Raw genomic sequence first — 18,950 nt, forward strand, 5'->3', positions numbered from 1 at the left:
ACTCAAAGATGCTCATTTCCTCACATTTTCGTATTTCTGATATTGGAATGCAACTTAAAATCGATGATGTCTTACAACCACAGTTAGCCACATTTAAAAAATTTTATTGATACATAAAACAATGGGGCATCTTCAGTGGGACATCACGCAATTCTCAGTGCCTTACACGAAGAGAAATATGGTACATACAACAGGATTACTGAAGTTCTAGTCATTCAGTTGGCATTTAAATAAAGTTTAGTTCTTAAAAGAAGAAATAAAAGGCATCCAAATTGGAAAGGAGGAAGTAAAACTTCTCTCTTTGCAGATAACATAATCCTATATTTAGGAAGTCCCCCCAAAACACACAATAAAGCTACTAGAGCTAATAAACAAGCAAACTAGCAGGATACAAGATCAACACACAAAAATCTGTAGTGTTTCTATACACTAGTAATGAGTACTCTGAGGAGGAAATGCATTTATTTAAAAAAAAATACTATTTAAAACAGTAACTAAAAGAATCAAATATCTAGTAGCGAGGTGACCTGTGCTGGAGGGACGGCACCTCCTGAAGGCAGGGAGGTGGCCATTTGGCTTTGAGGCCAGCCCTGGAGCACGTGCTCCTCGTTCATCACCAATGACAGTTCGGTGACTAACTGAAGAGCTGGAGGTGACTGAAAGTCGTTGCCCGGAGCCCAGGGCGGCTGCTGCCCGCAGTCCTGGCTGGCACCGAAACTGCAACCCCCACAGAGACCAGGCAGCGGAGGAGCAGGCCTGGCGCTGGGCGCGGCGTCCCGGGGCCGGGGGGCGGCCCTGCCCAGCTCGCTGCCGCACGGCGGGATCCCGGCCATAGGCCCCGGCCTGGCGCGCTCGCCCTGCAGTGCCCCGGTCCCCCCTGCGGAGTCCACAGCCGCGTGGCGTAGGGGACTCCAACGCCATGGCTCCGGGTCCCCCGGAGCAGCCGCGGGCAGGAGAGCGAGCAGGGGCGGGGGGCGGCAGCTCGACCCAAAGTCAGTGCAGCCCAAGTTTGCGTCGGGTCCCCGCCGCTCCCCCTGGGCTCTGGCTGCCGCGGCTCTTCCCCTGGACGCGGAGGGGAGCTTCTGATCCAGCCTCGCCCGGGAGGGAACGTGACCGTTACGAGAGGGGGGCCAGGAGCCGGAGCGCTCAGGCAGGGAGGCATCCCTGAGGGGTGACGGGGTGCCAGGCAGGAGACCCCCGTTTGGGGGTGGGTTCTCACAAACGGAGGGATTGTGGAGAGTGCAGGTGGTGGCAGCCACACCTACTCTGGTGACCTTGGGGTTGCCCCCTGGAGGGGCGAGCCAGGGGCTTATCAGAAGCTGGAAATAGGGGGGCCCCTAGGATCTTGCATCCTTCCCGCTCCGGTGCGCCGAGGGGCGCCGCGTTCCCGGACGGGCTGGAAGGCGGTGAGCGGAGGAGAGTGGAGCCCCGCCCCTAGCAGGATGCCTGGAGAGGGGTGGACGGGGGCAAGTCCCTACCTGGGGCTCTGAGTGGGAGGTCTGGGTCCGCGCAGAGGCTCCAGCCTGCCGGAGGCGACAGACATCGAGGGGAAGCGCGGGGCGTGACACTCTGGTGCTTTTGGAGGCCTGGGTCGCTAATTCAGGCAATGGGGCGCACACCGGGGCCTGCACGCGGGGGGAGAAGTCGAAGGGCGGCGGAGGCGGCCCCACCGCGACGCGGTGGGGCCCCCGGCTGTTCACGCTGTTCCAGGCGGGCGCGAGGGCCCGGCGGGGCCGGGTCTCTGCCTTCTACGCGCAGGTTGCCGGCGCAGGCTCAGCTTTTGCTGGGCACGCTCAGCTCTTTGGGGCTCTCGGTTCTCTAACCGACCACCCCCTAGGAGGTTTTTTTATTCTGTAACTAACCAAACATGTAAGGGGGGGAAAGTTTATGGAAGCCGCGCTCCTCCTAGGGGCAGGACCTGCGCAGCGCAGCGAGGGTGACGCGAGGCGGCTCCACCACTTCGCGCCCACCTGGGGGGGGGGGGGGGTGGTTCTCAGGGATGTAAAATTAATATAATCCAACTCAGCCTCATACCAGGGGCTACATTTTGGGGAGTGGGTGCAGTGGCGAAAGCAGGAAGAAGGGGATAAAACCTGATATCACTGGGCTACAGAATAAAACAACTCTAGAAGGTCATTGGTGGTGCAACCTGATAGACCTGATTTCGTTTATTCCTAACCGACCGTCCGTGAATCCGTCCATCCATCCCAAACACTCTGGCGACTGCTGGGTGCCAGGCAATGTGTTGGATGCTGGGGCAACAGAATGACAACAGTAGAGGCGTAAGAGAAGTGGTGTGGAAAGAATGTGGAAAAACTTCTTGCCCGACCATAAGGGCGGGCGCTACCCCTTCCTAATCCCACAGGAGTCTGATCACAGCGAGTCACCCCAGGCTCATGAGGAGCGAGGTGACCTGTGGGAGAGGGACTGCATCTTCTGAAGTCAGGGAGGTGGCCATTTGGCTTAGAGGCCAGCACTGGGGCAGGTTCTCCTCATTCTAATGACCGGTGACAAACTGAAGGAATGAATTGGCCATGGTTACAGCCTCTTTAGGATCATGCTGTCATTTAGAAAAACACAAGGAAGGAAGAGAAAGAGAGAAGGGGAAGAAATTCAGCAAGCTGGACAGGGCAAGAGAGAAAAGAAGATAGGGCTCATAAATGTTTATACAACCCCCACCCCTTCACAAAGGGGAAATTATCAACACCCAACTAGTCCAGTCTCAGTCAGTGAAATACATGCTTGTCTTTGGCTGGTGACATTTTAACTCTTTTCAAGTACGGTCTCTGTTGATTTACCACGTGGAACAGTAGTGCTGTGCCCATGTGGATTTGCTGATAATATTGGGATTAGGCCACACCTATGGTGGTAGGACATCGGGGGAAAGACAATTATTTCCAGAGAGATTAAGACATTAAATATTACAAAATCCTTTTTTTTTCCTGTACAGATCCTCCCTTCTTTAGGCCCACATCAAATAGGAAGACCAGAAAAACCTGACCAGGCACTCAAATACCCCAGGAGAGAGACTGCTGCCAAACAGGCTCCTGGTCATTGTGCCTCTCTCTCCCTAGGTACTGTCTAGGGATCTTCCTTCCTATGGGCTCTCACTCCTGGATCCGTCCTTCTGCAGGGCTCAGGGGCAGTCCCAATGTTTCAATCTTCAGTCTGTGAAGACAGATTTCTGGAACAAGGATGGGCTCAAACGGCCAAGGGTAAATGCTATCTCCCTGCTGCTGGGAAACTAAATGGACTCTCAGTTCCTGACCCCAAACACAGGCATATTACCAACTACCCAAGTGAAGCTCACTGACTGACCTGACAACCACTGGCACCCCACACTTCCCCTACATGTACAGCTGAAGGACATCAGTGAACAGGACAAAGCAGTGATGGTTAAGGGACAACCATGCTGGGCCACAGACCTGGATAGTCCAGCAACCTCCAGCCCCCTTGTATGTAGGGAGTCTGTTCCACCCTCTGTAAACTGGGGTGGAGGTAGATGATACCACATTCCTATCTGCTCTGAAGAGACTCTTCCCAGAGGCTCAAGTTATTTTAACATTTTGCAATAGAAGTAACCTTGAAGTTTGTTAGTTCCTCTAAATGAAAGAACAAATTTTTTAAAAAGTAGCTATCTCCTCAGAATTCCCTTGAAACCCCCAGGCCTTTCTAAAAACCTTCCAACATCCTATGTCCTTCATCCCTATAGTTTATCTTTTATCACAACTGCCATAAACTCTGATATTCTGATATCTCTTTTCTAAAACCCTTATTTGTATTCCACACAGTATTGTTCCTCTTCAAACTCGCCTCCCCTGCTAACTCCATGCTTATCCTCATCTGCTGTGGCAACTAAACCCACTCCCCACCTTTCTATTATTAACACACTCACTGTGCTGGTTTGAATCTGTTATGTACCCCAGAAGAAGACTATGTTGTTTTAACCCACTCTTGTGGGTGCAGGCCTATGGTGGGTGGGATCTTCTGATTAGCATGTTTCCATGGTGATGTGACAATGCAACTGTGGGCAGGACCTTTTGATTAGATTATTTCCATGGAGTTGTTCCATCTATTCAAGTTTGGTCTTCGATAGTTTACTGGAGTCTTCTATGAGATGATGAAAGGCAGAGACCTTTTGAAGAGAGCTCAGAGAACCAACACAGACCCAGACATTTGAAGATGCTAAGCTAAGAGATGAAACCCAGAGTTTGTCCCAGAGAAGCTAAGTGAGAACCCACAGGCACTTAAGCAGAAAGCCACTGGAATGAGAACCTGAAAGCAACCCAACCTGGGAGCAAAGGACCAGGAGAAGCCAACCACGTACCTTCCCAGCTGGCAGAGGTGCTCTAGATGCCATCGGCCTTTCCTCAGAGAAGGCACCTACCTTTTGATCCCTTAATTTGCACATTTTCATGAACTTAGAACTGAACATTTGTTAACTAATAAACCTCACAGTAAAAGCCAAACCACTGTGAACATAACTGACAGCACAGAAATGTATATCCAAAGGGGGAAATGTCAGGTTTTATGTATGATAATAGAGTAAATTTCTTTTTTAAATCAATGGATCTGCACAACACTAACAAAGGTAAACCATGGACTATAGTTAATAATGCAATTATAAATGTGCTTTCATCATTTGTAATGGCTGTACCACACCAATGCAGGGTGTTACAAGTGCATGGTATATGGGAATCCTGTATTTCATGCATGATTGTTCTGTCGACTGACAACTTCTCTTAAAAAAAAAAACTGAATGGGGGAGGTGCTATGGTGGTGGCATAGAGAGGAGCTGAAGCTAGTTAGTCCCCCGGAACAATTCATAAATGACAGAAAAATTCATAAATAACCTGGAATAACTGTGGGGAGACAAACATGACTACCCACTCCTCATACACCAACCTGAATTGGGAGGAATGCCTGAGATTGCAGCATAAAGTCTGTAAGTAAATTCTGCAGATCTGAGTGGAGACCCTCTCCTTCACGGAAGCCTCACGGTGCTACAGAGCAGCACTCTCTGAAGAAGCGAACATAGCTCACTCAGCCCACCTCCAACTTGGGTTTTAACGTTAACTGCTCAATACAGACAGCAAATCCCCAATAAGCAGACTGAGGCTCTTGGTGATGACTGACCTTGGGAGAGTCAGGGAACTTATCTGTCTTAAGATGGGGAACCAAAAAGATTGGGTGCTATCTCTGGCTGATGTGTGAATCTGGGGGCTTTCTGTCCCTTTTTCTCTCAAGTCGGCAGGCTCAGTGGAAAAAGCCTCAGCTGTCTTCAGCTCACAGTGCTCTGCTGTAGAGAAAGCCTCAGCGATTTTAAACTCACAGCACTCTGACCCAGACAAGAGTGGAGATAGCAGAGTCAGAGAAACAAAGAATCTATATGCAAATGACCTCTCTGTAGGCAGCATAGCTTCCCAAGAAGAAAGTGTGGGGCCCAGCTCTACTACTTGCCTTTCATTCAGAACCAGACCCCAGAGCCTGGGAGAGGAGAGCCACTGGCCACAAGCCCTTATACAAGTCCAGAGTGACAGGCTGACAGGTGCCACCTGCTGGGCAGAAAAGCACAGGGTGTGTCAATCCTCTAAGACACACATCAGGGAAACCAGATACTGAATATTTCCTCCTTCTGCGACCTGAGCTTGTTCTCATCTGGGAAAACCTGACTGGGGTGGCCTGGGAGGTCAGATGCCTAGACAACAGAAAACTACAACCTACACTAAGAAAAAATGAAGTTATGGACCAGTTGAAGGAACAAACTTACACTTCAACTGAGATACAGGAATTTAAACAACTAGTGCTAAATCAATTCAAAAAGTTTAGAGAAGATATGGCAAAAGAGATAAAGGCTATAAAGAAAACATTGGGCATACATGAGGCAGAAATCAAAAGTTCAAAAAAAAAAACAACTGGCAGAATCTATGGAAATGAAAGGCACAAGACAAGAGATGAAGGACACAACAGAAACATACAACAGCAGATCTCAAGAGGCAGAAGAAAACACTCAGGAACTGGAGAACAAAACACCTGAAAGCCTACTCACAAAAGAATAGATGGAGAAAAGAATGGAAAAATATGAGCAACATCTCCAGGAACTTAAGGATGAAATGAAATACAAGAATGCATGTATCTGTTGCTACAAAGGAGAGGCTAGGCCTCCCTATAATCGTGCCTAAGAGCCTCCTCCTGAATGCCTCTTTGTTGCTCAGATGTGGCCCTCTCTCTCTAGCTAAGCCAACTTGGCAGGTGAAATCACTGCCCTCCCCCCTAGGTGGGATCAGACACGCAGGGGAATGAATCTCCCTGGCAACGTGGAATATGACTCCTGGGGAGGAATGTAGACCTGGCATCGTGGGATGGAGAACATCTTTTTGACCAAAAGGGGGATGTGAATGGAAATGAAATAAACTTCAGTGGCAGAGAGATTCCAAAAGGAGCCAAGAGATCACTCTGGTGGGCACTCTTACACACAATATAGACAACCCTTTTTAGGTTCTAATGAATTGGGGTAGCTGGTGGTAGATACCTGAAACTATCAAACTACAACCCAGAACCTATGATCTTGAAGACAATTGTATAAAAATGTAGCTTATGAGGGGTGACAATGGGATTGGGAAAGCCATAAGGACCACACTCCCCTCTGTCTAGTTTATGGATGGATGAGTAGAAAAATAGGGGAAGGAAACAAACAAACAAACAAACAAAGGCACCCAGTGTTCTTTTTTACTTGAATTGCTCTTTTTCACTTTAATTATTATTCTTTTTATTTTTGTGTGTGGGGTAATCAAGGTGTCAGGGATTGATTTTGGTGATGAATGTACAACTATGTAATGGTACTGTGAACAATCGAATGTATGATTTGTTTTGTATGACTGCATGGTATGTGAATATATCTCAATAAAATGAATATTAAAAAAAAATGTATGTATCATTGGTGTCCCAGAAGGAGAACAGAAGGGAAAAGGGACAGAAGCAATAATAGAGGAAATAATCAATGAAAATTTCCCATCTCTTATGAAAGACATAAAATTACAGATCCAAGAAGCACAGCATACTCAAAACAGAATAGATCTGAATAGGCCTATGCCAAGATACTTAATAATCAGATTTTCAAACATCAAGGAGAAAGAGAGAATCCTGAAAGCAGCAAGAGAAAAGTGATCCATCACAAACAAAGGAAAGCTTAATAAGACAATGTACAGATTTCTCAGCAGAAACCATGGAGGCAAGAAGGAAGTGGGATGATACATTTAAGATACTGAAAGAGAAAAACCACTAACCAAGAATCCTCTATCAATAAAACCTGTCCTTCAAATATGAGGAAGAGTTCAAAATATTCTCTGACAAAGAGACAATGAGAGACTTTGTGAACAAGACACCTGCCCTACAGGAAGTACTAAAGGAAGTACTACAGACTGATAGGAGAAGAGAGAAGTGAGAGGCTTGGAACACAATTTTGGGTACTTGTAGCACAGCAATGTAAGTACACTGAGCAAAGATAACTATGAATATGGTTCAAAGAGGAAGGTTAGGAGCATGTGGGACACCAGAAGAAAAGAGGAAAGATAAAGACTGGGACTATATAACTCAGTGAAACCTAGAGTGTTCAACAATTGTGGTGAAACGTATAAATACATTTTTTCAGGAGGGAGAACAAACGAACGTCAACCTTGCAAGGTGTTAAAAATAGGGAGGCATGGGGGGAAAATACAATCAATGTGAACTAGAGACTATAATTAACAGAATCATTGTATTATGCTTCCTTTAATGGAACAAAGGCAATATACCAAGGTAAATGCAGATAAGAGGGGAGCACAGGGAAGGGGTGTGAGACACTTGGAATTGGTGGTGGCGCCTGACTCTATTCTACTTTGATTTAAGGTTATCTTTCTTTTTGCTGCTTCCTAGCTGTCGTGTTTAGGTCTTTTTGTTTTTCTTTTTTTGTTGTTTTTTCTTTTTCTTTTTTCTCTACCTACTTTGACTCTTCCTCCTCCTTTGTGGAAGAAATATAGATGTCCTTATATAGATAGTGGTGAGGGTGGTGAACACATAAATATGTGACTATACAGGGAACCATCGATTGTTTACTTAGGATGGAATGTATGGCATGTGAACAAAACCATCTTAAAAAAATGGGGTGATGATGAAACCTTGAGGGCAATATACTGAGTGAAATAAGCCAGACACATAAGGACAACTATTGCAGGGTCTCATGGATAGGAACAAATTATAATATGTAAACCTGTAGACATGAAATATAAGCTACCAAGATACAGAATGAAGTAAAGAATGGGGAGCAGTTGCTTAGCATGAGCAGAATGTTCAACTACGATGAACTTAAATGTTTGGAAATGAACAGAGGTGATGGTAGCACATAGGCAGAATAACTAACAGTGCTGAATTGTGGGTGAATGTGGTGGAAAGGGAAGCTCAGAGTCATATGTCACCAGAAGGAAAGCTGGAGGTCAAAAGATGGGAATCTATAAACCTGAATCCTGTGGTGGGCAATGTCCAAGATTAACTGTACAATTATTAGAAATCTCTTTCATGAGCCAGAACAAATGTATGACACTACAACTAGAAGTTAATAATAGAGGGGCACATAAAGAGAAAATAAATACCTATTGCAAAGTATATACTACAGTTAGTAGTATTTTAACATTTTTTGATAAACTGACAACTGTACTATAAAAATACTATGAGACAACAATAGAGGGGAGTGGTTAGGGATATGGGAGGATTTGAATTTCATTTTCTTTTTTTTTCTCTTCTTTATTTCTTGTCTGGAGTAATGAAAGTGTTCTAAAATTTGAACAAACATTAAATGTGGTGATGGATGTACAGCTGTATGACGGTACTGGGGGCAAATGATTGTATACTTTGGATATTTGCTCTATGGTATGTGAACAATCTGAATAAAATTAAAAAAACCGAATGGAAGGGAAATTATTGAGTCAGCAAGTACAGACAGTTCTTTCAAAGACATCTTAACACGATGATAGATGATCAAATTTTCTTCCTTTTGTTTACCTGTACTTTTAGATCCTTACATAATGTTTATATACTACTTTAATAGCAATTTTAAGTTTTTTTCTTACTTGAGTATATGTGGCACTAAATGGCTGAAAATAAATGCCAGACTAGGGCACTAAATAATACATTCATAAAATTCTAGTGCTAAAAGGCACCCTTGAAAATGTCCTACATATATAATGATAATATAACCTGGTTATCATTTTGCTTCTATTCATAAGACCACAGAAAGACTAAAAGACTAAAAGTTTCAAGGGCAGTATGTCCTGCTTGATGACAATCATCTAATTATAGGAAATTTTACACAAGTCAAATACACAAAATCATCAGCCATATTTAAGTATTGACTCTACTAGGATTTTTATGCAATATACTGAATGTTATATGGAAGTTGGAATGAGTTGCCATGTGCGATCCCTCAGCAATATTAAGATTAATTTGAGGGTTCAACCATAGAGTGCCAGTGCACAGGAAACAAAAACAAAAATCTAACTAGCAATTTTGTTGTTTCAAGGTAGGACCAGTGTAGCATGCTGCTTCCTTTTGAAACTGAGAAGATATTACAAATATTCTAACAAACGTTTGCTCAAGACATGTACAAAACCAAATGCTTAAATATATATTAATTGGGGAAAGAATCAATATACCATGGACCTACCACATTTTTAAAAGACTAAAAGTTTCTAAGGCAGTACATTATTTTATGGATATGACAATTTATTTCCTTATTGATGGGTAGTTACACTGTCTCCAGCTTTTTCATATGACAGTGATATCATAATTATCCTTCACCTCAATGAATGTATACGTATAACATATTTATATAAATATCTCCAAGGTACATAAATGGATATGATAGATCTTTAACACATACAGCACATATATATATTACTTTAAAGCATATAATAGACTTAACATGTGTGTGTGTCTGTGTGTTTGCACAAGTGCATGTTTTTCTGTAGGATCAAGTACCAGAAGTAAAGTTGTTGGATTACAGGGATGACATTTCTCATACATACTGTATACTTACCCTTCAAAAAGAATTTACCAATTTTATCTACCAACAGGGTATGAGAATATCCTTCTCCTCAAATTCTCCAACCTCGGTTTTTTTTGAATATACTATTTCTCAATACAATTGCAAAAAAACGGTATCTCATTTCTGTGTTAATTTGCATTTTTCTGATTCCCAAAGTTGAATATCCCTCATAAAACTAAAAAATTTATTAATCTTGACTATTAGTCCAAATGAGAATTCATTGTATTGCAGAACAATAATGCCAATGCTTAAGAATTCAGTTTACCTATTAGAATCATTATCCTTAAGAGGAAATTGATGACTACCAGGTTGTTCACTCATTCTTTGTTGAATTAATCCACTGTCATTAATCTCAGCAGAATCAGCATACACGTTTTCTGATACTTCCATGTCACTTCTTTCAGGCTTCTTCCTTTCTCCTTCAACCTTTAACAAAAATTTGATACTCAGGAGAACTGTCATTACTTCATGCAATAAAAAGAACTCTTTTGTTTTCATTGACCTGATCATTTGACTCAAGTTGCATTCGGTGATGTTAATAAATAAAATTTTGTTGCCTACTTTAATTTTATTCATTACATGTCATTGAAGTTTTGTAAACTCTTCATTTCTGCATAAGCAAAAGAACTAGAATTTCCCAAAATCCCAAAAAAACTTTTCTTAATTCTGTGCTCTTATTTACATACACCTGTCACTAACATTTTTATCCCCAATTGACTAGCAGAGACAGAAAAATAAAAAGACAAAAGCACAAAATATGTCCTTTCTGCCTTTATCACCTGGACTTTGCATTGAAAGTGGAAGATTAATTAGCTCAGGTTGATTTTCAGCTGTCTTTTCTGTTGGGTGCATGTTTTAAAAATTATTTTATCCTTAAGTCATCAAGTATGGATAAAGAAAAATTAGAAAATAATTAAAATTTTACTCCTAATCTATGTTTAGCTATTCCTAAAAATGAATTGTAACTACAAGTAACAAGTAACTTGTCTTAGCCTAAAACATGAAAAAAACAGGAAGATGCAAACCCAGTTTTGTCACTGTTTCTTTGGACTAAGCTTCATTCATTATATATTATATCTACCAGAATTGAGTTAGGAGATCATTTTTAATATGACAAAGGTTTCCTCACTCGAAAACCATTTAACTGACCATGCCTGATATACAGAGCCCCTACTGTGCAATTAAGGATTGTTTTTACAGGTTAGTAACTGGAGAGTAGGTAAACTTTAAATGATTAGGAACCATGGCCATTAACATCAATCAGGAAGAAAAGCAAATTCCTAAATTTTAATGCAAATTATATGCTATGATACCATTATGTACCTAGATAATCTCCTTCTGTCCAGATCTGATACATTCTAATGTCCACTAATGAGGGGGGAGGTTAAAAATTTTTAATAATATTTACTCATTTTCTACCCTAAAATAAAATAAGTTGAAGACATTAAGGGGAAGAATTGGAGAGTTGTTATTTGTACTCTAACACCAAAAGCCTCATTCTGGAAGGTGTGGTTCTCTTTTTCTTCCAAAGATAAAGTTTGGCTATAAGTTGCTAAAGATTCTAGGAGTATTTTAAATTTTATATAGTTAAAATGTTTTAAAAATTAAATATTACATTACAATCTACAGATATTTTACATTCTAGTCCACATGCAATTTCATCTGGGCTACACTAGTTATTAAAGCACCAAAACAAAATCATACCAGAAATTTAAATTTTCACCTACCTGTGGTTGGTTGTTTTCACCTCCATCAAGCCTCTCTTGTTCTTCCTCTGATGTCCTTTTTAAGTCTACTTCTCCTGACACATCTACATAGTATTTAAAATGAATGACTTAGAACAGTCAGATAAAAGACAATCTTTATAATAATAAAAAATAACATATAACCAATTGAAAATGTAAAATAAGGTTAATCTTTAGCTGAACATACACTTCTTTAAGAAATATTCATACTTATTCAGGGAGACTTCACCTAACAGGCTGGCTCTTAAAAGATGAATAAAATTTGAGACAGAATAAACTAGAGGATTTCAGATTAAAGCATAGAAACATTTCAGATATATAGGAAATAGGTGTAGCCTGCTAGAGGTGTAAAGGTAATGTAAATTTCAGAACCACGAACAATGTGGCTGAAGTTCTGAATGTTGTTAAAAAAAGTACTATCATGAAGTTGACAAGAGCGGACAGTGTGCCTTTATATGTTTCTATGTATTTTTCAATTTTTGTTTTTGGTTGTTCTGTTCATTTATGTTGGGTGGATGAATTTGTGAATGAATCTTTATGATGTATTTCTTGAGCCTGATGGCATTTAGTGTCTCCTTGTATGCATTATTCAGGAGCCTCCTTCTTGAATGCCTTCCAAACAATGAGGAAGAGAGTCAGAGTGGGAAATTAGTGCTCTACTGCTCTGACAGGCTTCGTATAGGATCCTTACTTTATATTCTTCCTGCATTTCTAACAGTCTGTTCCCATTTCTAAAGATTCATTTTATTGACCACATTCCACTATGCACACCTCATTCTTTTTAATTCATTGTACTCCCTGTACTCTCTGCCTTTCTCAGTCATTCTTCTCTTTATGCCTTTCCTCTACCTTATTTCCTGACTGTCCCTAATTTCACTCCTTTGGTAACACTCATAATTTTTAATCTGTTGCTGGAATCTTCTTTAATCATATGCAACTTTTCTCCATTTTACTTCTCTTTTTCCACACTATGAATTTAATAGGTGATTTCTATCAGAAAACACCAGTACTCACGTGTCAAATAAACATTGTCAAACAAATTTTTATAAAATGCAGTTTTACCTTCTATTTGTCCATTTAATATATTTTTCCCTCTTTGATCTGTGACTTCAGATAAATAAGCAAAAGACTTCTCTGGAACACTCTCAGAGATGCTCTGTTAAAATAATGAATTGCACAAAGATTTCCTAATCACTTTCTGAGAAAAATTACTGAATTTCCTAGTTCAAAAGTAATGAGATTTAAAAATAAGAGCATGTATTAAAAATGAAAGCATTTAAATGGAGAACCTCACATACAGTCTCTAGTGTGTGTCCAAGTCTTATCTGCACTTGGCTGTGGACTCTGTAAACTGAGCAAGGAAGGCCAGAGTAAACATATCCACACACAAAACACTGATTTACATTCCAAAAAGAAACTAACTTCAAAACACCTAACTCTAATTTGCATTTCCCACAAAAAATAACAGGATATTTTAAAAATAATGTATTTAAACAGACTCTTTAATAGTACATTTGTTATAAGGCAAGGAGTAAAATAAGATGCTTGGCACTAGGAACTTGGGAGTACCTCATACTGAGTGTAAACCAAACATCCTTAGAGGTTGCTTTGTGTAGGTAAACAAGGACTTGGAGGAACCTAATTATTTTCTCTAACAAATGAGAGCTAATGCTTCAGGACCAATTTTTTTTTTTGATATTTACTATAGGAAAAATAATTGAGTAAAATGACGAAGTAGGAAAAATTTTTCTTTAGGTTTTCTTTAAGCAATAGCAAACAAAAATGAGACATAGTATACAACTCTTTGCACATTTACAATTATTTCAAGAAGGTATAGCAAGCTTTAATAACAAGGGAAGAACAAGAACATTTATTAAGAATCTAAAATATGCCAGGCACTTATTATGAACATTATCTTTTCTACATATAATAAGAAAAAGAATGATTATGATAACAGCTATCCCACTTCTTACTTGCTGCTTATTGCAACATGTTAGATTAAAAGGATGAATAAGATACACACACAGTTATGTCCAGAATGATGTTCTCCCACTTTCAAATGACTGGCTCCTTGTCATCTTTCAGTTTGCAGCTTACAGGTCACACTCAGAGAGAACTTCTCTGACTACCTAAACCCAGTACCCCAACCCAACCCAACTAGAAACTCATCCAAGAATCTCTAAGCTAACATTCTCAGTTTCCTTCAGATGAAGCACTTAACAGTGACTGGTTTTTCTGTCCCTACCACTACACATAAGCCCTCATTTTATATACAGTGTCTGACTGCTTGGCACATAGTTAGAATTCAACAGAAAAGCAGGGAAGGTCAGAATGTCTAAAATCTCATCATGAAGGCCTCAGGTGCAAAATCACTGTGTAACTATAGGATATTTCCAGTAGAAGTCTACTGAAACCTAACAAACCCCAAATTATAAATCCACACATCCATTCTAACTTCCCAATTCTTTTATTGACACTTCTGCCATTTTATTTTCCTTCAGGTTTAAAGAAGTGTCAATCAATATTTAGGAAATCACTAAATACCATGGTGATCATTTTATCTTACATTTGTATAACACCCTTTATAGTTGCACATTTGCTACCAAATCACACATACCCGAAAGGTAGGATTTTTATGAATGAGGTAACTGAGATTCAAATAGGTTAAAATTTTTTTTCCGAGATCCCATGGCTAGTAAGTGACAAAACCAGGTACAAAAACATAACTTTAAACTTTGAATACAGTGCTTGTACCTCATTGCAGAAGCTGCCAGGCCCTTCCTACCTCCTTCTGCAACAGTCACCTTAGTACAGCTTGCTGTTAACTTTATTCTTACATTACTACAAGCATGGCTTGTATAATGTTTTCATGCATTATATTTTAATAATCCAAATGCATTATATTTTAATAATCCAAATTAGTTTTTACTTATTGTGCCGGTTTGAGTATATTGTGTCCCCCAAATGCCATTATCTTTGTGGTCTTGTGTGGGGCAAACGTCTTGTGCTGGTTGGATTTGCTTGGAATGTGCCCCACCCAGCTGTGGGAGATAATTTTGATGAGATGTTCCCATGGAGGCATGGCCCCACCCATTCGGGGTGGGCCTTGATTGGTGGAGCTATATAAATGAGCTGACTCAAAGAGAGAAAAGAGAGTGCAGCTGGGAGTGATGTTTTGAAGAGAAGCAAGCTTGCTAGAAAGGAACGTCCTGGGAGAAAGCCGTTTTGAGGCCGGAGCTTTGGAGCAGATGCCAGCTGCCTTCCTAGCTAGCAGAGGTTTTCCGGACTCTATTGGCCATCCTCCGGTGAAAGTACCCGATTGCTGAGGTGTTACCTTGGATGCTTTGTGGCCTTAAGACTGTAACTGTGTAGTGAAATAAACCCCCGTTTTATAAAAGCCTATCCATCTCTGGTGTTTTGCATTCTGCAGCATTAGCAAACTAGGACACTTATTAAGACACCACTCAACACAATTGTCTTTATTGTAATTCACATATTTTTACCATCCCCCATGTTCATCCTTCACCTCAAATATATCTTGCAAATATACATGACCATCCAAATATAATAATACTTTCAAGCCCCAGGCATTAACTTTTTTCAAGTTGCAAGTTGTTAAAATCCAACAACTTTGGATTTTGCAAAATTGTTCTCTGTGAATCTCATTAGGCCTTTTATACTTGGAATCATACCTTTAGCCATATGCTGACCCAGAATAATTCTCTAGATTTTCAAAATTATTTTTATTAGAGAAGTTGTAGCTTTCCAAAAAGCCATGCAGAAAATATAAAGTTCCCATATAGCCCCCCTCACACATACAGTGTTCCCTATTATTAACACTGAGTATTAGTGTGATACCATTGTTACAACTGATGGAACAATATTATTATAATTACACTATGAACTATAATCCATCTTTCACATTAGGGTTCACTGTTTGTGTTGTAGACTCCTATGGTTTTATTCTTTTAAGTTTTACTCCAGTAGTATTTGTAATGTCTAAAATTTCCCTTTAACCACAGTCAAATATAATTGAGTGGTGTTAATTACATTCACAATGCTGTGCTACCATCACCACCATCTAGCACCAAACCTAAACAGAAACTCGGTGCCAAGTGATCATTAACTCCCTATTCCCTACCTTTACCTGAGAACCTGGTAACCTGCATTCTAGTTTCTGACTCGATGCATAGGCTTATTCTAATTATTTCATATCAGTGAAAACATTTGTACTTTTGAAAGACAATCTCTACAGGTATAAATTTCTTGGTTGGCAACTGTTTGCTTTCAGTACATTTAATATTTCATCCCACTGCCTTCTTGCCTCCAGGGACTGTGATGAGAAACCAGCACTTAATCTTATTGGGGCTCTCTTGTATAAAACAAGTTGCCTTTGTCTTGCAGCTTTCAGAAGTTTTTCCTTGTCCTTGGCATTCAACACGTTGACTACACTGTATCTGGACATGGCTCTCTTTGAGTTTATCCTATATCGGTATGCTTGATGGTGTCCCACAGGTCTCTTAGCTCTCTCACTTCCTAAAATTCTTTTTTTCATTCTGCTCCTAAGGCAGATTCATTTCAATTGTCTTATTCTTAGGTTCACTGATTCTTTCTTCCACTTCCAATCAGCTGTTGAAACCCTCTAAGGAATTTTTCATTTCAGTTATTGTGGTCTTCAACTCCAGTACTTCCATTTCATTCCTTTTCAAATTTCTGTCTTCATCGAGATTCTCATATTGTTCATTTATCATTTTCCTGATATCTTTTAGTTCTTTCTTTGTATTTTCCTACATCTCCTTGAGCATACCAAAGATTTTTTTAAAGCCTTTTTTCCAGTATATCCAAATTCTGGTCTAATTTGATGATTTCTGAATTTTTATCGTGTTCCTTAGGATGGGTTATCACTTCCTGTTGGCCTTTGACTGTCTTATAATCTTCAGTTGCACACTCTCCATTTTAGTATGTTTAATTGTTAACTCTAGGATTTGGTCCCTAAGTGGTTTCTTAAGTTTGTATCCAGCTAGCGATATGAAGAGATTTCCTCCAGTGCTAGGCACTAACAAAACAAACACACAAAGCAAAAAAAAAAAAAAAAAAAAAAAAAAAAAACACCTTTGACAGTCTTCGCAGTTTGGCTCTGCACTGGCTGACACTGCTTCAGAATTCAGCTCTCCTATCAAAAAGATCAGCCCAAGGCCAAACTAAAGGACATGTTCTTCTCTGTCTTTTCTAAGTTTTTGTCTTGCCTACTCATGGCCTTAGGAATTCCCCCTTTTATAGAAATGAGAATGTCCCCTCTACTCCCAAGGAAACAGACTCAGTCCCCCTCCAGGTTGCTCTATTGTATGTCTAAAAACCTGTAATCCTTTGCCTCAGGACTCGTTATTTCTTATGCTGCTTAGCTGTCTTCTACATTGCTCAACTGACTTGTTTCTCACACTGCTTTAGCTTTCTGCAAGCTGCCTCTTCCCATGAGGCAAATTCTGGGAGGGTGAGCTGAAGTCTAGTGCCCTGGTTCAGTCTTTCAGGCTTTCATGTAATAGGTTGGCACCAGCACACAGGCACCCCGGTAAACACATAGGGGGTATACTGCTTTCTTCAGAAAAGGGCCAGGGTCTCACAATGGGAGCACCCACCACCCTGTGCTGGGGAGGGGGTAGAGTTAGGCCAGCAAGGGCACCACAGACTTCTCCTAGTGGTTTTTTCTTGCCCCTTTTTTTTTGCATTCTGCACTTACCCAATTTTTCAACCATTTAACTATTTCCAGACTTTTCAGGAAGATGGCTCTGCCTGACTTTGCTAGTTGTTCAAAGATTCCATGGGGAAACAGCACCTTGGAGCATGTTATGATGCCACCTTGGTTGACTGGAAATCTCTCTACAAAAATGTAACTTCAGAACCCAAATGTTTATGACTTCCAAGCCCTGCTTTTTGCTTACAAACACTGGCTTCATTAAGTGGATCCTATAAATTAGTGAATTATACCATGCAGCAGTTTTGTACCTAGTACATAATTACTTGAATAATTACAGGTCAAAAAATATAAAAAAAGAATTCCCTGTGGGCATCTACAGAGATGAGAAGGTAAAGTCAAAGTATCCTCTTTTACTCATTAACATCACTCAATGCTTACCCTTTAAAAAATAATAGACTGTACCTCAGAATCCCAAGGTGATTCTCTATCTTCATCTTCACCCAATCCTAAAGCTGACATCATATCTATAAAATGTAGTCACAGAAACATTCATGAGAACATTCATTACTGTGAATATTAAATACATGTATGTCTATCCGCATTCATGAATATTTCAAGGAAACTAAAGTTAAAACAGAGAAGAACTTCAGAAGGTTGAAGTACTTTCACAAAGAAGTTAGTAGTAATTTGAATACTTATAAGGAAAGACAGCAAAGGAAAAATAGTTAAAACAAACATATCATATTTAGATTAACATATTTTTCAATTAGGTTGTTCATAATCATATTCAAGCAAAGAAAAATTTCATACTTACCACTTCTATCATTTTTGTGTACTCCAACAACAAAAGCCATATTTTCATTATTCATTAGTTCTCTTAGAGCACTTTCAGTAATACCAATGCCAGTTTCCTTTGTCACAATTGCTGGCTTTGTTGTTCCTTCCTATAAGTGAAAGGGAAAAAAAAATACCAACTGCAGAAAACATATTCATTTGCTCACTCACTCATTCAGTCAGTACATCAGCAATAAGAAAGCAAACATTTAATGTGTCTATCAAAATCATAGGTACTATCCTGGGAGTAGCTATAAATATAAATTAGTGAGCATTTCTGTTCTATGTTCTAGAAGGGGTAGAGATATATAAAGATAAATAAGGGCAGAAAAGTTGTCATTCACCACTTATGCAACTGAAGTGGGTAAAGAACAGTAAGGGTACTTAAGAGGGAATAGCCTATTCTATCTGGGGAGCTCCAAAAATGCTGCCAAGATAGGGCTGTATGTTGAAAGACAGAAAGGTGCAGAGGAGGGTGTAGAGGGCATTCTAGATGGGATGGCCAGAACAAAAGTATGTGGCATAAAACAACCTGTTAAAAGAGAGTACAAAAGTAGTGTGGTTAAAATGGAACACAGTTATTAGGAATGGGATGGAG

At 40.2% G+C, this 18,950-nt stretch overlaps 1 protein-coding gene across 5 annotated transcripts in view; it reads right to left on the bottom strand.

The window, feature by feature from the left end:
• Positions 1 to 18,456, bottom strand: part of LOC119535544 (ankyrin repeat domain-containing protein 26-like) — a 961,331-nt gene extending 942,875 nt beyond the window's left edge. For 4 of the 5 annotated variants that reach the window (XM_037837896.1, XM_037837895.1, XM_037837897.1 and 1 more), the window contains exons 1-5: positions 18,333 to 18,456; positions 17,981 to 18,042; positions 12,886 to 12,979; positions 11,806 to 11,888; positions 10,344 to 10,504 (exon numbers count right to left, since the gene is read on the bottom strand). In XM_037837896.1, coding sequence (XP_037693824.1) covers positions 10,344 to 10,504; positions 11,806 to 11,888; positions 12,886 to 12,979; positions 17,981 to 18,042; positions 18,333 to 18,387 — 455 coding nt within the window. In that variant the 5' untranslated portion in view covers positions 18,388 to 18,456. The remainder of the gene's footprint in view (positions 1 to 10,343; positions 10,505 to 11,805; positions 11,889 to 12,885; positions 12,980 to 17,980; positions 18,043 to 18,332) is intronic. The other variant, XM_037837894.1, reaches the window with a different exon arrangement.
• Between the last annotated feature and the right edge of the window lie 494 nt (positions 18,457 to 18,950).

This window comes from Choloepus didactylus, chromosome 5 (genome assembly GCF_015220235.1).
Source record: "Choloepus didactylus isolate mChoDid1 chromosome 5, mChoDid1.pri, whole genome shotgun sequence".
NCBI lineage: Eukaryota > Metazoa > Chordata > Mammalia > Pilosa > Megalonychidae > Choloepus > Choloepus didactylus.